This window comes from Parasteatoda tepidariorum, chromosome 8 (assembly GCF_982258835.1).
Source record: "Parasteatoda tepidariorum strain Cologne lab strain chromosome 8, Ptep-v5.0, whole genome shotgun sequence".
Classification (NCBI taxonomy): Eukaryota; Metazoa; Arthropoda; class Arachnida; order Araneae; family Theridiidae; genus Parasteatoda; species Parasteatoda tepidariorum.
Genome location: NC_141762.1, coordinates 54742697 through 54766669, shown reverse-complemented (window position 1 = coordinate 54766669; position 23973 = coordinate 54742697). Strand labels below are relative to the sequence as shown.

At 28.8% G+C, this 23973-nt stretch overlaps 1 protein-coding gene and 1 long non-coding RNA gene across 7 annotated transcripts in view; one reads left to right on the top strand and one right to left on the bottom strand.

Annotated features, from left to right (window-relative positions):
* LOC139425698 (uncharacterized) overlaps nucleotides 1-23973 on the bottom strand; it is a 105973-nt gene that overhangs the window by 42165 nt on the left and 39835 nt on the right. The gene's annotated exons all lie outside the window — the stretch shown is intronic.
* The window catches only part of LOC107439128 (sodium/potassium/calcium exchanger Nckx30C), a 247483-nt gene that overhangs the window by 194535 nt on the left and 28975 nt on the right, over nucleotides 1-23973 (top strand). For all 4 annotated transcript variants that reach the window (XM_016051620.5, XM_071181363.2, XM_043039974.3 and 1 more), the window contains exons 4-5: nucleotides 10840-11204; nucleotides 22376-22561. In XM_016051620.5, coding sequence (XP_015907106.1) covers nucleotides 10840-11204; nucleotides 22376-22561 — 551 coding nt within the window. The remainder of the gene's footprint in view (nucleotides 1-10839; nucleotides 11205-22375; nucleotides 22562-23973) is intronic.

Here is a 23973-nt window from a genome sequence, read left to right as displayed (position 1 = left end):
TTTGTAAGCAACCTTGTATCCTCAGTTTCAAATCTGTGAACGTTGTGCAGCATTTAAAAATTCGAAATACTAAAATTCGCCATTCGCCTAGAGAGTCGTTTTCACTGTCTAGCAATAGTCTTTGAACGTTTTTATAACCTTTTGGAGAAGAAATCTTTCCCAGACGTTTTGATTTTTTCCTCACTAAAATTTTTATATTTCTGCGCTTTTACACCAAGATGATTCTCAGTTTGGCCGTTTGGGATATAAAAAGGAACAACTAAAACCTTTAAAATCCTTTCTTATCCTTGAAGTTTTCCTCTTTAGAACTTAAATGGCAATATAAAGGCTGAGATGAAACGCAAGGAAATTGAGAAAGAAGAAAGAATACTGATCTTTTTTCTTTTTTTTTTCCTTCTTTTTGTATCTTTTACCAAAGTTCAACTATCTTGAAAGCAAAAACGTGTCTCCAAGAAAGATAAATTTAACAACCCAATGTGAAAATGAATGAACGAATGATTTGGGAATAAAATTTTTGACAAAAAGCATTTTTTTAAAAATATTCGCAATATTTCCAAAATTTTTTTATTTCTTTCTAAGCAAAAGAATTTAATATTTTTATTAAAAAAATTAAAGTTATCGGCACTAAAGCTATTGTCAAATGCTTGAGAAAATCTTTCTGAACTGCCGAACAGGCTGTATGGTGGACAGGGAGTTGACCTCTAGTCAGAAAGGTCCCGGGTTCGAATCCCGTTCAGAGGCATAGATATTCGTCCCTTCTTCTCTGTTCTATCTGTACTTCTAACTGCAAGTCACGTTGGCACACCTAAAGTGGTGCCCCTTGAAAAAGTGCCCAAAGCATATACTCTTCTGATATGATAAACGAAAATTAAAAATGAAGAATGTTAATAAAGATGAATGTCAATATGTGGATGGGCATTGAAAAACTTTCTTAATATTTCAAATTTAAATATTTAGCTCTACATAATGAATTACTGATTAAGTTCATAATGCTTATTAATAAGACACGACACACCATGAAGATGACATGCAGATCTACCGAAAATAAACATAAAATTGATGATTCTCTTATATTTTTTTTTCTAGTTGTGTATTCTAGCACAAAAATTTGAAAGTACCAAAAAATTAAAAATCTTCTATTTTTTGCGGATAAATGTATTAATTGTCTGCCAAGCTTAATAAATTGCAGAAAGCTTGAATTAACAAGTCTAGTAATTATAACTCAAAAGAAAAAATAAAGAAAGAAAGAGGTGAAAGATTTAGCTTTATTCAAGATTTTAACACGAAGTGAGATGAAGAGCTTTCTGGTGAACATGACGTGAAAAGGCTGGCAGTTATTTTACGAGGAAAATATTTACGTTTTGGCATTAAACTCAATTAACAGTTAACTTAGTTATGTCACAACAGGAAAATTTGACTAGTTGTTCTCGGCTTTTGGTTTTCTGCTTCACCTCGATCAATGAGATACGTTTAAAATTAAATATGGCCACCTAAACAATTAGAGTCGTATGCCAATAATAAATATTTGAAATATATAAAGACTTCTAAAATAGAGCAAACTATTTAATGTTAACAGAGTGCTATTTATTTACAATTACATCTGTCTGTATAATTTAAATATGTTTCACAATACTTTAAAGATCTCATATTTGACTCTTGGTTTCGGCTCGATTTTAATATCTCTGATTCGGCATCGAGAGACGATCTGGTGAGTTACAAGTTTCTTTCTTTTTTTTCTTTTCTTTTCGATTTAATCAAACTTTACGTTTTTTTCTTATCCGGTACATTTTGTTTAATGAATTAGCGAGTTTTTCTAATTAAGAGTAATTTTAAAAATCAGTCTGTTTCAGAGTAATCAAGGAAGGGAGCTTTTGGTGATTTTATTGTTCTTTTAGCTGATAATTTATGACGTTTACACGTTTTTAATGAAAAATAAATGAAAAAATTTTATTTGGAAAAATGCTTCACTTATCTTGATTAAAAGCAAGTGGTAATTAACTTTCTCACCAATTAACAGCAGAAACGTGAACTTTAAATAATTTTAATCGAACAAACCAGACGAAATAATTTATTATATAAACGAAAAATAAAATGAAATTTAGATGAATTAATATTCCTCGACTACGAACTTCGATATAAGCAATATTAATTTTTTAAAAAAATCTTATACTATTTACTTCGTCTAAAAAAATAAAATAAACACATAATGCATGTAATGGCTATCTGCAATGCTGGCCTTGCAATGCTAGCCTATCTATTACTAACTTTTAATTCGACGTCAGTGCAAAACTAGTGCATTAGATCTTACAGGGGGATTGTGGGTTCGAATCCGCCATCTGCCGGGCTAGTTATAGCTTAAGCACGTTTTACAATTTTCTTTTTTGAAATATAATAAAATTACAAATTCTAAACATTGATTAAAATTGTTTCTAAGTTTTAAGAACTAATTTACAATTAATTCGAGATAAATTTTATTAAAAAAAACAATATCATAGTTATTTTATTAATGTAATTCCAATTTTTAACTCTGATTATTGTAATGAACATTCAGTTTTTAAATTGCCTTCTCCTTATAGAATTCCTCCAACCTCGAAGGTTCAAATTTAGAAATATTTTCGAAACTTTTTATTTTATTCCCATACATGCTTTCAAATTTTCTTTCCTTTCTTCTCTTCTTTTTTTTTCTTCCTTGGTTCGACACGAATTTTTTTGTAAGCATGTGAAATGAAAAAGATCAATTGAAAAGATCACTGTCGAAAAGATCTGAAAATAACCATACTCTTTACCCTTTAAAAGCTAATGTATCGAAAATCCATCTTTTTAATTTTTTGTCTCTATCAATTCATTAAATTAGTCTTAAGGAGCAATTTTCTACGAACTTCATTTTCGTCTAAACTACGTTAGTTCTATTGAAAATATTTTTTTAATGCGAGCCATTTTTACGACAGACAGACCAGATTTTTAAAAAAAATCGGTTTCTATTTTCTGATATGTAATGCTTTTAACTTTTTTTTAATTTTAATGAAATTAATTAATGAAAAGTTTAAAATTATTATTCACTCTGTATATTAAAAAATAAAATCTTTTATAAAGTAAATACACAAATTCAAGATTTATTTAATAACAATTTTATTTCCTATAAATTTTTTTGATAGATACCCTATCTGCACCAAAAACATTAAAAACTACATTTTTAATAAAAATTACTTTTGCCGGTAGGGTGGCCGAGTGGTTACCATGCCTGACTGTGAAGCCAATGGCTGCGGGTTTGGATCTCGCTCAGGGCATGGTTTTTTTTGTGTGTTGTCCTCTGTTAAGTGTGATCTGTGAGCGTGGCTCACCCTATGAACGGGTATCTGTGACAGTGTGGCGTGGATAATGTTGCTCGCTGCCGTGACTATGGTCACAAGGTGCTCACCAGGAAACGCAAAATGAGCAACACTTTCCGACATCGCTTGTGGCGAAGTACGATAAGTTCAGTGCCTGTCGTTAAAAAAGTTTTTTTTAAAAAAAGAAAAAAAATCTAATTTTTTCTTCTACGGGAGAACTCAATTGGAGGAACTCAACGGGAGAACTCAATTTCTACGGGAGAACTCAATTTAACTTTGTATTTACTTCCAAAAATTAATAAAAATGTCCACTTTTCTAAAATATGAATTAAGTCAATTCAAACCTCAACAAGATAGACTATTGTCATTAGAAATCATCCCTAGCTTTGTCACCCAAATGCTTGAGATCCTTATTTGTGGTTCCTGTTTTTGATCAATACAACAATTTGAAAGAGATTTTGAATGTTTCATATTTTATAAAAATATGATTTTATAAGGTGATACTGCATTATCCTTGTATTTTTACTATTTCCTGAAGACAAAGATACAATAATTTTACCGAGGAACAGTCAGTTTACTTTAGAAACGGCTTGCATACATTATATCAAAGCCTTTTAAAGCAATTCTAATTTAAGCCTATCCGTAGCCATGACACAAGTCAACTCAATGACGTATTCTTTCAACGATAAGTGTGCTCTAAGAAATTAAATTTTTAATGAAAGTTTTTACTTTCATAAAATTTATCCTACGTTACTTCAAACTTTACCTAGTTCGAATAGTGTGGTATAAATTCATAGCTACTAAATCTTACTAACATACTTTAGAGAATTTTTTGTATGGTTTCTCTTCTACGCAGTAAAAGCTTCTCAAAAGGCAAGGGTATGGTATTCGGTTTCCATGTGTGGAAGATGATTTTTATAAAATACTATTTAATTACACCCCCCCCCTTTTAAAAAATTCTCTGATGGTAAATATACGATCAGTTTACCGTAGAGAAGTAATTTTATTGTACAAAAGGCTAACATCCAAGGTATGACAAATACCTTTAATTTTAAATTCAAATTAGCAACGAAAAAACTCAATTCATACACTAATAAAAAAAAGTATGGTCAAAATTACTAGAATATAGTAAAATTGAGCGTGTTTCTGGCTCTATTAGAACAACAAAAAGCTCAGTCATTTTCACTGAAGCTTTTTGGTAAAATTCACAATAAAATATCTTTTTATAATGTGTGGTAAAATTTAGTGATTTTTCATAATACTTTAGGGCATGGCATAAAAACCATTCTTTTGGTAAAATTTACTTTCAGTTTTGTATTTTTTACTAAATGTATAAAACTATAACTTTGAAAGCCAGAACTTCTGGTAAACGTTACCATATGAACGGAAAAATTACTAAATAAATAGTTTAAATACCGTTCATTTTGGTTTTATTAATCTGAATTATGATTTTCTTTACCATAAATGTCATTACCCTGCAGTACTGTATTTTTTTCTGTGTGTAGTTTAGTTGTTTTAGCGTAAAGTGTGCTTTACCTCCAGAGTTCAATCACCTAAAAAAACATGCCCTTTCCGAAATTTGTGGCACAATTTCCAAGCGAGTTCCGCATGGTAATTTCAGAAGTTCTGAAAATTCAATTCAATATTGAATTCTTATCTGATTCAAACTTGTCATAATCTTAATAAATTACTAAATTGCACCATGTGTCTGTAGATGTTTAATCATAGTACCGAGTTATAAATTTTTATTTGTATGGTGGTAGTATGGTTCGATTTAACATCCTATTATGTAACAAATAAGAAAGATAGAATGATCCAACACTCTATGAATTACACTAGGATACAAATGAAAATATAGTACTGCACGAAAATACAATTCAAAAATCGAAATATTTTCTGTAACAATTTATTTTGTAATGCCTGTTAAAATGCAATGTAAAACAAGAATTTTGTTTCCTTACAAGTAAATAAATGTATAAAAATAACAAAACAATTCTAATCATACTTAAGCTTAGCAATACTTCAATGAAAAGGCTAGGAAAGTCTTATTAACCTCAGATAATGTTTGTAGCAAATAAGAAACACATTGTAGCAAATAAGAAGCTGAGAAACAATACACTATGGTTCAACTGTGTTGACGTAGTTTAGACAAGAATACAAATGAAAATACAGTATTCTACGAAGATACAATTCACGAATCAAAATATTTTCTGTAACAATTTGTTCTTTTAAGGCCTGTATTAAAATGTAACATAAAACAAAATTTTTTATTCTAATAGTTTAGACTAGAATACAAATTAAAATACAGTATTGTACGAAGATACAATCCATGAGTCAAAATATTTTCTGTAACAATTTGTTCTTTTAAGGCTTTTACTAAAATGTAACTTAAAACAAATTTTTTTACTCTAATAGTTTAGACTAGAATACAAATAAAAATACTATATTGCACAAAGATACAATCCCCGAATCAAATTATTTTTGGTATCAATTTGTTTTCTAATACCTGCACTAAAATGTAACATAAAACAAGAATTTTGATTCCATTTACAAGTAAATAAATAAATAAATAAAAATAACAAGAAATTCTAATCGCACTTAAGCTTATCAGTGCTTCAATGAAAAGGCTAGGAAAATCTTATGTCTGCTTTCTCAGCAGTGTGATAAGAATACTCTTAAAATCTCCTAGAGCTACTTTCCGAGCATTGGGTAAATTTTTTTTATCTGATTTTATCCGGATTGTTGTCGCTTGAGAAGGTCTGACACCATAAACCACTCCTTCCCTTCTTCTTCTTCATCTTTTTCTTTTTTACTCTCATGCATAGAAGATAAAACGATTAAAAGGCGAAAAATTCTAAATATTGATCATTTAGGGGAGAATTTATTTTCATATTTTTAGAAAGAGAAAAATAAATTTCTCAAGTTATATTCATTTTTAAAAACTCTTTTTTCTTTCGATAACAAATGCAGTTGTTAATAAATTAGGCAATTTTGAAGCAAAAGGAATAAAATTTGTAATTTCGATTGGGGAATTAGACAAAAGAAAAATGATTTTAGCAATTTTATTAAAAAATGTTCGTTTAATGTTTCGTTATGCTTTTTTTGTGTTTTGTTTGTTTAATTGTTGTCGAAGCTTCGCTCCTACTCCCTATTTTGTTTCAATTAAAAAAAAAAAAAAAAAAAAGACTGTAAGTGCAAAATTTTAGCTTAATTGTATAGACTTTAAGTTGACCCTGAACCTTTAGTAATCTATCGCACTAAGTCATTTTAACAAAAAATTAATTTTTCTGCCAGGTTTGCAATGTTGGAATCTTCATTCCAATTATTCGTTATACTTCGTAAAATGTTACCTTTTTGTGTCTTTCTGCGCCTCTTTCTTTAGCTCTTAATATCAACAACTGGTCCAGTACCATCAGTAACAATTACAGAAATTCGAAATACATTGATAGAAATGGGTTTTGATCACATTGATGGAAACCACTGATAGAAATAGAGTTTGTATATTCATGGCTGCAGTAGAAATATTTAGGTATGATAACAAAATATCGAATACTGAATCGAGCTTCTTTTATCAACACCTACTACGAAACGAGACACACAGATGTTTAGCACAAATTTGACCAAACGAATGTCTAGCAGTGCTCTGAGTTGGAAAATAACTCCCGGAACTCGCAAATAAATCGATCAAAAGACTGACAGAACAGCAGTAATTTTAACGTTCTAAGACAAACAAAAAAATTCTTGTGACTTACTGAAATCCTAATTCTTAGAAGAAAACAGGTCATGAGTGTTTGTGCTTAGTAAGCAATAAAGAAGGAACTTATAGCAGATAAAACTCAAGCCCTTTGCTGTGCTATAGTAATCAATAAATATTGAATAAATAAATGAAGCCTGTAAAAATCAAGAGATTTGTTCAATCGCAATCTATAGTTATATTTGCACTAAATCTGGTTCTTTCTCTCAATAAAATTTTCCTTTTGATAAACTGTTTCTACTATCTAGTAAAGTGCAACTTTTGGTCCATTCCCGGCACTTTTGAAGGATTTAGAGAGAATTGAACATGAATCTTAACAAGTATTAAGTTTGAACTCTGTTATTAGACTGAAATACAGAAGACGGAACACAAGTATTTATTTATAACATGAAGTACGACAGGAAAAGCATAACGCATTTCTCGTTTTTTTTAAAAGTAAAGTGCAATCAGCGCATGTTTATGCAAAAAAACTATTGGTTCTCAGCATCCACCTCCAGAAAGAGAATGCCCGTTGTCATAAATTCAAAAGGAAACATCGTATTTCCAGAGATTTTTGTATCATATATCCATTTTTGTTTGTTTAAGAGCCTGTTGGAGGTAGCTGTTTTTTGAGCTGAGGCTCCACTATAGTGGGAGCTGAACTATCCGCCATTATGGAGCAAACAAGTTCGCTAGTTACGTAATGTTAACATTAGCGTGGGAGTTTGATGCCCATTTAGATACTTAAAATTGTTGACATGGGTAATTGCGGAGCGATTAATTGGACAAACAGTTTTTAAAAAACTGGCTTTCTAATGGTACGATTTCAATCAGATCTCGAAAGAAAAAAGAAAAGGGTAATAAACTGCAGAAGATGTAACTCTCAGCCTGCAAGTGGAGCTCGCTTATCCGAGGAAAATACTAATTCATTTATAATTTGTTGAATTTATTTACTCATATGTGCAGTATATAAGCGACCTTAAGTTGTTAGAATTTGTTTCTGAATGCTTGTTTTTGTCTGTTTCTATAAAAATTAATTAGCGAGTAACTTTTCTGGATTACTTGAATTGTTCAGTTCTAACTATATATCAAATACTAGAATTTTTATTGAAAATTGCATTTATTAAGCAAATATTTATTTAAAATATGACCTTTAAACAACATTTAATAATTTGTTTGACAATTTTGAGTATTTGTGTGCTATGAAACCAAGTAAGTAAAGGTAAGAGATTGGCTGAACAAGCCAAGCTTATCTCCGAATCGCGAAATTTTGCATTCACTTTTAAGTATTTCCTTTTGTTTTGCAAAAACTAAATATTTTCCTGTTTCTAATTGTATTTCATTTTGATTCATTAATATATCAGATAGTTAGCTTTTCAATCCTGGCTCATTTAATTTTTTAGTTACTTATACATCGCTTGAAGCTCAAATGGTTTGTTTACATTTATAATAAGAAATCTATTTAATCTGCGATCTTTCATACATTTTTGGATTCATAAATGCTTTCTTTTTCCTTAAAATACTTCTGATAAATTGCTGAAATAATTAGTTTCTGTTGTAAAAAAGTTAATGGGAGTATGTTTACAAAATTTAATCTCTGAATCGCTTAATGTGATTTAATTTAAGTATGAAAATGTAAAACTGTATTTCAAATTTTCTTGCATGTTCATTTTGTGGAATCTCAACTTAGAGTAAATAGGAGGAATGGTAACAAAAAGTTAAGGCCTGATACTGTTGCAAATCCCCTAAAAATTCCTCCAAGAAAACTGAAATGGATAAGTTGTCCAAAACCAGTCGATTTTAGATTAGCTTAAATCTAATACAAACATAAATTTAATAATTCTTCCCCATTTGCATGTTGTTTTTTTTTAAATTTTATAATTATTAAAGACCTAAAAATGTGTATAAATTGACTCCATCTAGTAATAAAAATATTTTTCTTTTAAATAATAATAATAATAATAAATTTGTTCATGTATTAAGGAAAAAGTTTCGATGTACGCAAACACGCTTATAATAAAAAAAAATTTTGCCTTTGTAAAATCATTAGACTTTACTAAGTAGTAGGCAACAAATCGTATTTAAATCAAAGTTTTTCTTACCATTATATAAAATTCGGAATTTGTTATAGTTCATACATAATTAAGTAATCCTCGTTGACAAAGTTACTTTTTCTCGCAAGTCTAGTGTTCTTAGAACCCTAAAAAGTTCCTTGCTCACCAGTTTTTGTTTTATTGTTATTGAAATTTTTTAGGTATTCTTCGATGTGTCTTGTTTTCTAAATTCATTTGATTAACTCAATATCTTAATTTAATCTTTTGATTTTTGAACAAACATAATTGAAGCTTGTTTTCTGAAGACAAAATTAAAAAATTCACTCTTAGTTACATTTTATTTTTAAAAGGTTACCAAAACCACTTTTAAATTTATTTAAATGTTTATAAACATTGTATTTGGATAAAAATTTTATTTAAAAAATTTAAATTTACTCGCAAGAAGCTTTTTAATTACCAACCATTGAAAACAATACTTTTAGCTATAATTTTAAGCTAATTATTATTTTTTTACTGAAACTTTGTACACAGGCTTCTACTAATGCTAACAGTATTCTGTTGAAATTTGAAATAAGAATTGCACTTTTTTGTTTTGAGCGTCCAGTGTCCCCTTAAACAGTATTTATTCACCAAATTGTTTTGAAACAATTATGATAGATCGTCAAAGGAAAAGCCATACAGTGTCGTAAAGAAGACAACATTTTTGAAGAATAAATGCAATTTGTGATAGGGATGATGGTCCTCAATGAATCGAATCGGCTAAAAATCAGTTATTTATTTATTGAAAGAGGAACTTGTGATCATAAATACCCACACCATACAGGTTGATAATTGCTTAGCAAAACATAACTAACTGACTGATCGTGTGCATATGAAACGGTATTTTTATTTATCTAAATTATCTCTATTTTAAGTTTTCTAACAATTAATGTCTAAGAATGTCGCCCACAAGTAATACAGTAATTTAACGATTTGAGTGACAAATTTTCGGATCTTAACAAAGTAGTCCCCATAGATTTAATTGAGAAGAATTAGATTTGAAGTCTGGCGTAAAAAATAGGGAATTCCTTTCTTCGGGAGAATGTTTTTTCTTAAATTGAAAAATACTTACACGTAAATAAAAACTCTGGTGAACTTTCCGCACTTTATGTTAATGACATTTCCAGTAAAAAAAGAAAAAGGAAAACGTAATTCTGATTGATAAAAATGAAATATACGGTATTCAAACAATTCATTAGGTAATCTTTCTATTTAAATGGTAATGCTTTAACGGAAATTCTGGTTTTTGAAATTTTAGTTCTTATTACCAAACATTTAGTAAGAAATAAAAAACTGAAAAGTATATTTAGTCGAATAAATGGTTTTTTATGCCATGCTCTAAGATATCAAGATGAAATTACCTAACTTTATCGCGTGTTATAAAACCATTTTTTATTGCTATTTTTACAGTAAATAAGAGGTTAAAGTAAAGCCCTTAGCAAAGCTCTTCGATAAAAAATTACCGAACTTTTTGGTGTTCTCATAGATCCAAAAACACCTTGCAATTTACCATATTCTCAAGGTTTTGACCATTTTTTTAACCTAAGTGTAGTTTAATACATTTTCAACAAAAAACTAATGCTCACAAATTATCGAAATAGCACGAGATTACTGTTGTTGAAACGTGTATTTTTTTTTTGTTTCTGCATTTTATGCAAACATCTTTTTTTTTTTTTCGTTGTAGGAAAATTGGATGAAAAGGCTTCGCAGTTGCATGCTATTGCATCATTAAGAGTGCTTCTGGACGCAGCTAAAGCGAACGGGGGTTACCCCAGCGGTGTAAATGTTCCAGGTGCTGGTGGATGCTGCTCTTCCTGTGCCTCCTGTAACCAATGTGTCACCTGTCCTACATGCCAGAGACCTATGATACGTCCTGCCCAAGTTCAAGTGGACAACCCTGTCACCCGTAATTCTTACATAGTGACGGCGTCTGAAGGACCCGTTCTCTATCCTCCCCCAACTATCGCAGCTGTGGCCTCCACAACCGGTGCCAAAAGGCAGATTGCTCCGCAGGGGCAGGATCCCCTCTCGAGTGTCCAGAGCTTGCAAGTAAGTCCATTTTTCTCAATTTGTTAACAATACGAAGAAATACCGAAATGTTTTCGACAATTCTGTATTTTTAATGTTTCTTCTTTATTCGGAAAATACTATTCATCATTTGCTGAGACGTCACTCTCCACAAGTATATTCTGTTCATTGCTTCGGTCTTAAATCTGTCCAGAAAGATATTATTCTATAACTTTTAACTGCACTTCAAAGTACCGACGACACTCAGAGTGTCGGTATTTTTTACAGTAAAATCCATTATAACCGGAGCATGTCACGGAACAAAAATCCGATATACCGTAATTCTTAGAGTAATAATTACTGTAAAATCACTGAATCACTTTAATTAAATAAATATTACTGTGAAAAATACGGTAACAATGCATTTTCAATACAGTTGCTGTAGAGAAACTCGTTGTCGGCATTCAGTCCATCCATAGTGCATGCCCTTGATGCTGTTGCTGACATCCATTTTGCTTCTGTTCGAGGCCATAGTGGTGATTTCGAAAATGATAGAGCAAATCAGTTGGCCAAGGATGCGACCCGCCTTGATATTGATTTACCTATGTCTATCCAGCTTTCACACTGGAAACACGTTGTTTTGGAAAAAACACTGTTTTGGACTAGAACAAGAAATATTTGGCTTCACCAAAAGTGATGTGGACTAAAAAATTCTTCCCAACTATTTTTCATTGGATAAAGTGTAAAACTTTTTTTGCTGACTTTAAGCTGTTCCAGATTCTTATTGGTCACGGTAATTTTAAAAGTTACTTGTTTAAGTTTAATTTGATAAATGATTATCTTTGCTCATGTGAACAGGGCATTGAAACTGTTGAACATAATAATTTTTATTGTAAGCGATACTCAAGCCAAAAAGAAAGTTTAAAAAAGGAGTTGGGACTTTCAGGTATTTATTGGCCACCTGTTTTATCCTCTTTGTGCACTGACCACCTTACTATTTTGCGAAATTTTGTATACAGCTTAAACTTTTAATTCTTATTTTGTTTCTTTGTAATTTTTATTTTCATTTGTACTTTGTCCACTTACTTCTGTAAGCCTTATGTTATACATTGTGGAGCATGGGGAGTTGTTTAAAAAAACGTAATTTTTAAAGAAATGCATTTTACGATTTATGCATCCAAAGTGCCATTACTTTATATAGTAATTTGATGCGGAATTTTACTCAGTGCGCATCATTCTTTTTCTCGGAACTGTTCTGATAGCAAATAGCAAGACACTTTGTCCATATAGCCATTCACCCTTTCTGGCATAGTGGCCACTTATTCTAAAAATATTACAAATCACTATCAATGTGATTCTATTTTCTTCAAAATGTCCCCCTTTCTTTAGAAACTGCAATTATGTTAATAACATAGAGTTGATCTTTGATAACAGAAAAATTATATTAGCTTCAATAAATATTATATTTAGGCTAGCGCTTAAAACAAAGCGGTTACAATCAAGATCAACACAAAGCTAATCAGCAAAATAATATTGAAGAAAACTATTTTGATTTTCTAATTCACGTCTGATGGGTAATGAAAATGGGTGCCTTATTTTGAGTGCTTTAAACATGTCGACTTTTACACCATAATAATTTTTGAAAAAACTAAAGATATCCATTATCGAGTATATATTTCCAATTCAGTTTCTTGTGATTATTTACTTCTTCCCAAGTCTATCTCTTTACTTATAATTCATGATGTACGGTCGTAGTTGCTACCGTGCTATCTGACTGAAATAATCTTCCAACAAAATTTGCTATGCCGAAGAAAATTTTAAAATTAAAAAAAAAAAAAAAACATAAAAATTATTACATTTTGCTTTGTTTTTCAAACATTAAAAATAACTAACAAAGCTCTGTGGTGGACTCAGAATTTATTAAATAACAGTGGTCGTAAGAATCATTCAGTATATTCTGTAAGTTGGTTCAGACGTCTCGTGCATGCACAGTGCATGAACTCAGACCACTCTGAATAACTTTTAATCAAATGATCGGATCTTCATGTCATAGGAATCATTCTTAATCGTTCGAAATGATGATCTTTTAGAGCCGTAGTGGCTCAGGGGATAGAGTATTTGCCTTCCAATGAGGTGAACCGGGTTCGAATTCCAGCGATGGCTGGTAGATGCGAATTCCGCACCCAGCTCACACCGACCACAGTGCTGTCGTAAAATATCCTCAATGGTAGACGGATCATGTGTTAGAGAGTCCTTTTGCCGTCAGGCTAACCGAGGGAGATTTCCGTGGTTTTCCTCACTATGTCACTCAAATACGGGTTAGTTCCACCAAAAAGTCCTCCACGAAGGCAAATTTCTCCTAAAACTTGATCCAGGAGTTTCCTGGTCTTCTAGTTTTGGTTTAAAATTACAAAGCTAGGGACTATGAAATTAGTAGTCGTAACAACAAAAATAGGGTCAGCTGTTCAACGATGACTTTAAAAAAAGGGTGATCTCAAATAAGCTAATTAATAAGTGCAGTCGGTATTTTAAATTATGAAATAAGACACAATATGCACTATCTTTGAAAAACATACCCTTTTTTCGACAGATTTCGATTTTTTATTTATTTATTTATTTATTTGTTGTTGATAGATTTGGAAGTAAGATCTCAATAGTTTGGTCAGGAGAGCAGTCCAAAAATTGAACCCCTTAACGTTGATTTTACTTTTTGCTTATTTCGCCATATCTCGAGAACGTTTTAAGCGATTTAAAAAATTTCAGTGCACATTTATGAAATCCGTTTATGCAGGGAAAATTCCATGGCAAAATGAACTTTTGGTAAATAAATATTACACTTTATTATTTTATTTAATAATAGTATAAAAAACATGAATAGTAAGGAACACAATGTTTTACACCATTTTAAAGAATGCAATTTTATATGGCAAAACGCAGATTTTAAGTGAAATAGGACGAATAGTTCCTAGGAAATCGAATTTAAAAACATGACTTTTTTAAAAATCCATCTCTCAGAAATTAATGGAACGATTTCGCTTAAATTTTGAATTTTGCTATGTAAAATTACATTCTTTAAAATCATGTCAAAACTATTAGTAAATATAACTATTATTAAATCTGTCGACTATTATTAAATATAACAATAAATTATAATAATTAAAAAATAGTACTAGATAATAATAATTATTTACTAAAGTTATTTTTGCTTAAAATAATCTTTGGATAAATGAATTTATAATTGTCTGCAAAAATTTTTCAATTGACTTAAAATGTTCTTGAGACGGGGTGTAATACGCAAAAAAGTAAAATTAGCATTAATGCGTATGATTTTGTAATACTCACCTAACCAAACAATACGGATCATATTTCCCAGATTGCAGCTACTCTATATATTATGAAGGTCAAATATCCGAATCTATCAAAAAAATGCATGTTTATTCAGAGAAAATGTGTTTTTGTGCCTGATTTCGTAAGTTAAATTATCATCTGCACTAATTAATTAGCATATTTGACGTCACCCCCTCGAATCTTAAAGATTGAGTCCCAGAACGTGAAGATCCAATTATTAGATCAAAAGTTATTCAGGGTGGTCCATTTATTTTTCTGCTCATTGAACATTTGTTTTTAAGCTTAGTCTATTTGAGATAATGCCTTATGTGAAAAGTGCGATGATTTTGAAATGATGATATAGCGCAACAATTAATATATATATATATATATATATATATATATATATGTATATATATATATATATACATAAATAAATACAAGAAGACACAATGAAAGTTAAGAAAAACAATAAGTTTCATTTATTGCGCTTAAGCTGCAAGTAAACAGAACTCATTAGATAAGTTCAAAATGAAGAATAAAACAAAGAAAAATTATAGACACATGAAGAAAAAAAAGGGGGGGGAATAATAAGTAAAAAAATAACAAACAACAGTTTATATATATATATAAACTGTTGTATATATAAATATATATAGTATATATATATATATATATATATATATATATATATATATATATATATATATATATATATATATATATATATATATATATATATATATATATATATATATAAATAATAAAAAAAGAAAAAAAAGAACGAAATTTTATTTAAAAAACCGGAAAAAAAGGCCGGAAAAAATCGTGTGGGCTGAGGAAAAGATTATATCTTTTTTTTTCCAGCTCTTTTTTTCCGGTTTTTTAAATAAAATTTCATTCTTTTTTTTTTTTTAATATATATATATATAAACTGTTGTTTGTTATTTTTATACTTATTATTCCCCCCCCCTTTTTTTTTTCTCCATATGTCTATAATTTTTCTTTGTTTTATTCTTCATTTTGAACATTTTCATATATATATATATATATATATATACAGGGAATAATATAATGAATCGGTGTCATTTTTAAAGAAATAGTTTATCTCTCTTTCTTATGAATCTTGGAAAATATTATTCTTCGTTTCGATGTGTAAGAAATTCCAAAATTATTTTATTTATGTATGAGCTATAAAAAGTATAAATCCTTAACATTCTTACAAGAATTCCTGAACGCCTTATAATGTCATTACAAATAAAAGAAAACTGGAACGTGATATATTTCTAACATCTGATTTGACATCTTTTTAGATAAAAGGATCATTTATTGTAAGCAATGAATTGAAATGATATTTCTTAAGAGATAGTATTGCTAAAGTCATAAAATGTGTTTTATATGAAAAGATTTTGACAAATAATGAGAAAAAGATATATGTAAATCTAAGCATAGAAAAATTTGTTAATATTTGAATAAATTATAGTTTCTTTTTTTTCATACTATATTTAGAATTATTTTAATTTCTCATCTTCCAAAAGTCAGTTTAAGTAAAACTAAATTATATAAATATAATATTTTAAAAAATATACTTGTCTACTTTATAAACCAGCGTACTTGTTATACTTCTGATTTTTATACATCATTTCAAATAACAATTTTATTAATCTGTATTATAAAGATTTTTTAATTGGAAAATAGCAATAACATATTAGATTTACTTATATCTTAATGTGTTTTTTTTTTTAAAAAAAAAGTCAGCTTAAAGGAATATTTGATTGAACTAGATGCAAATAGTATATTATTAGTATTCATACCTGCCCATTTCATGTATTGGCAGACATCTCCACATTTTTGCTCATGATTTCAGGTAAAAGGTTTTATGTTAAATAAATAATCCCAGGAAGCTGAAGCGGTATGGTTTTACTTGATTAAAACCTTCTTCCGCTATAAAAATATACAAATTGGTAATACTAGTCGACATGTTTCAAGCGCTCAAAAATAAGCACTCATTTTCAAGACTTGCCAGACATGAATGAGAAGAAAAAATATGATTTGAAATATAAAACGTCAAGTTGCCAACGAAAAATGGAAAAATAAAGGTGAGAAACTAAACTAGAAAAAGCACAGTAGCCGGGAGTCTTGTTTTATTTATATAAATGCTGATTTCCGTGTTCACTACATTAGTTCGTCTCTATAGCTCGTGAAAATGCATTTTACCCTGTTTAGCCCCTCTTTGCCATTGTGTTTTTTTTCCTCTGTTGGCTACTGCGGGAATTTTCAAGTTTTGTTCCTTCTAATTCACGTCTGGCAAGTCTTGAAAATGGGCGTCTATTTTTGAGAGCTTGAAACATGTCGACTGTTATTACCAATTTGTATATTTTTGAAGTGAATGAAGTTTTTATCAAGTAAATGGTTTATGTTTTGCATTATAAAAATGTTTCAGTAGAAAAAATACATCAGCTAAAGAGTTGTACATTCAGAAATGTCTTAATTATTTCTATTAGAAAATGAGATTAAATAGATGTTTAATAGAATGAAGTGCAAATATTTTGTAAGTTATATTTATACCTGCCATACTTTTTCTTTATGCATCATTTCAAATAACAGGTTTATAAATATATATTGTCAAAAACTTTTAAGAGAAAAAATATTCAGTCGATCAGTTACACATTTGAAAAAATCTTATAGTATGAATTTTTAAAAGTCAGTCTGAATCTATGTTACATGGTATCAAATTTAAATTATTTATGTGATACCCTTACCAGTCTACTTCATTTACCAGCACATGCTTAAAAGTTAAAATCCCACTTAAAATAATAATTTTCTGAATAAGTATTAAATTACAATAAAAAAGTTATTAGAAATAAATGTACTCATGAATAACAAATTTCGAATTTTCATTCTAAAACTACGGTAAAATAACCGGCAGCTGTCTGGCCATCCAATTAACCGTGAAGTTTACGGTAAAGAACATTTTTTACCTTAACGGTTTTGAAACCTTTGCAACTGTATGATTATAAAACCATGAAATACAAACTTATACACTTGTTTTTAAGCATTTGCAACCAGCATGGTTCGAAAACAATAAAAAAGAAATTTAACTGTCGTAAAATTAGTTTTTCTGGTTGTTTCACCTATCGTAAGAGATGGGAAATACTAAACATTTTCGGGTTAAGTAGCTTTACTGTGCTGCCATCTAGGCTTGAATGAGAGTATCGCATTCTAATAGTCGAGGGTCACCAATTAGGGAGTGCGGGCCACTATAAATTCTTCAGGTGTTTAAAGGAATAGAGGAAATATAGTGGAGTCAACGTTGGGACTTGAACCTCCGTATTGTCGATTATGAGATTTACAGATTAGGATTCTCGGCTATAACGTGTGTAAACCCAGCTGCAAGGAACTAAGTGGCTTCATTAGGTGTGTCTAGTACGTGCAAAAAAATTCTGACTATTTAACCGTATTAGGTGGAAGCAGTTAATAAACAGTTTTTCACATAGTTAAAAGGCTGAATGTTATTTTATTTACGGTTATTTGACTGTTTTGTTTGAATACGGTAAAATAACAATTAAATAAATTTTTACTTAACCATTTTTTTCCGAGAAATTTCTAAGAGTGTTCAAGAAAATAGTTATCAGCTAGATTTCTGTCAAAAGGATTCATATTTATGAAAAAACATACTATAAAATTCTGAAATTGGGCAAATAAATAGCCAAACACACTGGAATATTTGTAAATTTTTAAATTAATGTATATTTTACGTGATAACATTTTAAATAATGATCTATACTAATAATAATAGTAATAATTTATACCTATAATAACTATTAACTATGCTCAAAAATTATATTTTTATTACATAGTTATAAATGCACTATATAAGTTATTTTAATGCATAGTTATAAAAATTATATATTTATTGAAGTATAATTGTTTGTATGCTGTATTACTTAAATAGTTTTCGTAACTATTTGAATGCTGCTTTGCAAATTATTGAAATGTCAAATGTTATTTCAACGAAGCAACCTTGAAACTTTTACAGTAACAGTTATCAAACCCATAATTATTCACGAGTATTTAAAATTTCCTTAACTCATCATTTAATTGTGGTTCAAGCAATCCTACAGGCAATTCTTTAAAATTTAATTGCACCTTCTGTGATGATTATCTCATTTTAAATAATTACAAGTTGAGTTGAGTTAAAACTTAGAAAAGCTACTTATCTCGGATGGTGTACTTTAAAGCTGATTAGTTTGCTCAAAGAACACTTTGCTCAGTTAAGGCTTGTTAAAATTTTAGTACGCAAATTAAATAAAGTTGTGTAGGTTTAAAATAAAAATATTTAAGAAATAGTATTGTTTATCATTAGTTCTTAGATTAATTAGTTAATGTTTGTAAAGATTATATTTTGTTATAAACTTTATAACTTTTGATATATTAATAAAATAGAACTGTTTTAAATTTTAAAATTTTTACAAGTTATTTCTACTTTGAGTAAGATTAATATTTTTTTGTAAAGCATTTCTTAATTATATTTTGGATACATGAATATCATATTGAATCAATAAAGAAATGCACTATATTTTGACATATTTGTGAATTGTATTTCCCAGTTCAAACCTATTTAAGATAATTCGGTTTTTCCTGATTAGAAAGTTTAAAAATTTCATATAACATTAATCAGCTCTCATAGTAGGAATTTCAAATGGCGTGTGAGAGATATAGAACTTTCTAGTTGAAAAACAACTCTGTTTTATTAAAGTAATCTGAGATTTTACTTTTATGAAATTGTATAGGTTATTTGAATTATTATGTACTTTTTTTAATAACTCATATTGGAGATAAAATCTAGTATTTTTATATAGAATATTGTTATTTTATCAGTTAAAAAAATCTATCGAATCTGCTCTGTTGCTTCTAGATTCACACTAAGAAAAAAAGTATGGTCAAAACTACCAGAATATGGTAACAATTATTATGTATCTGTGCTGTATGGGAAGGGAGGCTGTATTTTCCTTGAATAAACATCAATTTCTTACGAAGGTCAAATTGACTTAAAATGGCGGTTTTAGATAAATCCAAAATCCGGCTGTTCTAGTGTTGCATACCGTATATTTTAATTTTTATTACAAGAACAATGATTTTTTTACTAAAAAAGTCATTATCATACCATGCGGTAATTTTGACAGAATTATTTTCTCTATGCTGACATATAACATTTGTTTTTTAAAAAAATATAAATGAGCAGTAGGAGTAGAAGTTGTTCATTTAAGCAAAATTAACTGTAAATGAAATTTATTTGTGCTTACGAGTCTCAGTATTTCGAAGAATCTGTCCTGTACACTAGCCTCAAATAAGTGTTCGACTCTGTATGTTTTGCTCTTGACTTCTATGTTCATTATAAAATATACAAAACTTTATTTAAAATTATTGCTTAGTTTAAAAGCAAGTGATAAGAAAGAATTATCAAAATGAAAATAAAGTATATGATAGAGCATATTAATTTATGCATTAACCATCAAATTCTGGAAGAAAATTTCTCAAGGATATCGTCAGTTCATTGCTAATTTATAGAAGTCTTGGAAACTTAAATGATTGATTCAATTGATTCAATTTGAAAATATACTTTGAAAATTCAAATTATGACATAAAACATGACCCGCAGATTATCAAGATATTTTAGTTACAATAGTTATCGCGAATAAAAAAGATCATTTTTGCTTTAAATATAACAAATTATATTCTTTTATAAATATAAATATAATAAATTATATTCTTTTTTTAAGAATATAAATTATGTTTTTTTTTTGCTTTTGCATAAATTTATAATTTATTTAGTAAAAAGTTTGTTTTTGGCATGAAGGCACAGAAAGAAAGCGCAAGCGTTGCTTAACATACTTTGACTAAATTGCTAGGCTATTTTTATGAAATTGCGACTAAAGATTTATCCGAAAGCATAGAAAAAAAGTTATTTTTCTCAGATAAGTTATGAATTCGTGCCTTCTGCAAAAGCCTGTTGATGCTCAAGGGGTCAGGAATGTTATGAGGATCTATATTTTTTTTCCAGAAAAATGGCATGGTAGTGGTAATGTGGTCAGCACTTGTGATGAATTACGTATTTTAAAAAATAGAAATTTTCGAGAAAAAAAAACTATAAAACTGTATACAAAAAAGCTTAAAAACTTAATTGTTTAAAATGAAATATTAATATCACTGTTCAGATAATTCATCTTCAATGTTTTCTCTGACGCATTAAGATTGCAAATTTATTACGAAAATATTACTTTCAGAATAAAAAACTAAAAAAATGAATCATTATTTGTTGAGTATTTGTAAAGTTTTGCAAAAAAAGTTTTTTTTTTTTTTTTTTTTTTATTTTTTTTTTTTTTTTTTACCAAAGAGAATTTTTTTTCCCTTTTCACAAACATTTTCTGTTCTTGATGATAAACGAACTATTGCATAACTAATAAATCTTTTCAACTAAAGGTCCTAAAACACTGATTTGGTTTCATAGATTTTTCCTGATTTTATTTAGCGCTGGATTTTGTAGGCATTCAATATAAAACAAATTATTTTAACCAGTCAATAGTAGAACTTCTTCGTGCACAATTATTTTTAAGATTATTTAATTTTCGTTTACTATAAAAAATCGTTTAATGCTTTTCGTTAAAGACATTATTGAAAATAGTGTTTACAGTTAATTCTTAGCATTCCTTCGCAGTTCTGAGTAATTATTCTATAATAACTATTTTATTTTAATATGTTGACTGTATTCAGATTTACATGAAATATATTACAAAAATTAATATAACTTGTCAGAAAGTAAATACAGCTTCATTACTATTTAATGATTGCAAAAAGGTAAATTAATTCGTATATCATAAAATGTCGAGTAAAAAATATAACATTGCATTTCTACCATTTCTACAATATGTTGTCTTTGAATAAATTACCAAAAATTTGTATATATCTCTCTAGTGATAGAAACTTTTTTGAATTTCGTGTTTAAATTTATAAGAGTGTTTAAATTTATATACTCCATCTTCCTTGACTGTTTATATCCCCTTGAGTTGATTTCTTAACTGTAATAATTTTTATTTATGGGGCAATTTATTTGCTTGGGGCTTTACGAAATACACCTTTTAAAGTACGATGCAGTAGCGAGCTTATTTACTAAATCAAGGGTAAATCTTCATGTTTATCCACACTTTGGAAGAAAAATGTTTAGGTCGTTTACAATGCGGCAGTGTAGGGATTACTCATTCCTGTTGATAGAATGATAAACAGTGGCCTTTACCAAAAAAAATATATATTTCGGCCGAAAAAATGGGGCAAACAAGTGATTAAGGAAGAAACAGGAGATCAAATAAGAAGAGTCATTTCATTTTTCAGCAAAACTTCTTACCATAATTCCTAACAAAGGAGGGAATACTTTGAATAAAACAAAGCTCCCTGTTTTTTGAATTTCCCGGAAACTTTTTGGATCATAATCCCATTGAGAGTTTATGGTTCATCTGCAAGTAAAAACTCGGTAAAAACGTATATCATGCAACAGCCTAATTTGTTTATTAATTTAAGTATAGTACAAAAATATTAGGAAATTATGGAAAACAATAAAAAAACCTGATAGAATGCATTCCAAAACGTTAAACTTTTACTGAAATCGAAAAGAGAGAGTAATAAATACTAATTAAGAACTTAATGCATTAATATTCCCAAAAATCTGTAGTTTTCCTAAAATCCGTTTTTGAATCAGTTAATACGCTCGCTACTGTACAATAACCTCTTTTTTAACTATAGTATAATACTGTGTTACAACATAGTAGACATAAGTCAATCTAATCATATGTGATGACTACATAAGTGCTCTTTCTTTTTTCATATAATAGTCTGCATCCATGAGGAATACTTTGGTGAATGGATCAGCCAATGAGCATGCGGATAGGATGGAGGAGACTTCCTTCTGTAGTAGCAACAGGTCCCCGGTGAAAACTAATCCCGTCATCAGTACCATCATGTCAGACAATCCGGCCGTTACCATCATTCAACCTGGAGTCACACCCAACCCAGCTTCGGTAACCACACCATTCTAACTAATGAAGTGCTCTCTTAAGAATCTTCCTTGATAAACAACTTTTATATGATCTATTCATTTAAGATTTATAACGCGATATTTGTCACTATTGCGCATAATAAACGCTCATTTTTACCATTACATTTTAGGAAATTAAGCTTTGAAATTAAATTTTTCGAAATTATGTATACTCAGGCGATTGTTTATTTGAAAAGAATTAAAACTTTAAACTGATGAAAAATCCATTTCAGGACTTTTCAAAATTAAGCTTTGAAATTAAATTTACCAAATTATGTATGCTCAGGAAATTGTTCATTTGAAAAGAATTAAAAATTTAAGCTAATCCTCACGAAAAATTTATTAAAATTTATGGTTATTTTTAAATTTATGTTAAACAATCCTTCGTTCAAGACGAACGATATGAGTAATTTTCGTTAAAAAGTTTTTCTTTCTTACGTAAAGGGTATTTATATTTTTGCCGTTAAGTAAGAAAAGTTTAAAGTTCATTATTACTACAGCATATGAGCATATGTTTATTTTTATCGTTTCATTTCATTCCAAATTGTTTTGTGATACCTAGCTGTAATATAAATTATATTTGCAGCAATAAATATTTCTATGAACTGAAAAGCAGGAATTGTGTGATTATAGATGATAATTAAAATTTCAAATATGTGAAAAATCACACAAAAATTGTTAAAAATGTATAAGTATTTCTAAATTTATAATAAAATCTTTTATTCGAGGTATAAAAATACTTATCGAGATTTGAAAGGCTTCTTCTTTTGTAGGTTTGGATTTCTTCTGAAAATGCGTTTGTAAAGTGAAGCTTTTTCCTGATCATTTAACAAAAAAAGCTTTAGATTCTTTCCTCATTACTACAAAAGAAACCTCAATTTTCCAAGCTTTCACTCTGATCTGAGAACTTTTCGCTTCTTTTTCTAAATCAATCCAATTTGTTCTTTTAAAAATTGTTAATATTATTTAAAATTAATTTTTAACTTCCCAAGTGGTGTCTATGAAGAGTCATGATGGTTACTCAAACAAAATTGGTTAACTCTAAAATAATTTAGACGTAGTTAGATAATAATATAAACCATAATCGATTCCTTAATAAATCAGCGATTTAAAGATTTCTAACATATTATTCATAATACTCTACATTGATTCATAATACTCTACAGTGAGCAAAAGAAATTTGATTTCTCAGAAACTATTGTGTCAATTTGCACAAATTTTGTATTTTTTTATGTAAAATTAATTTTTTGAAAAGGATGCAAAAATTGTTTGACTGGCAATTCAAATTTTTTTCGACTATCATTAAATGAAATTATAAAAAATAATAAATATTTACTGAAGTTACTTTTGCATGCAATTATCTTTGAATAAAATTTTTTTTTAATTTTACGCAAA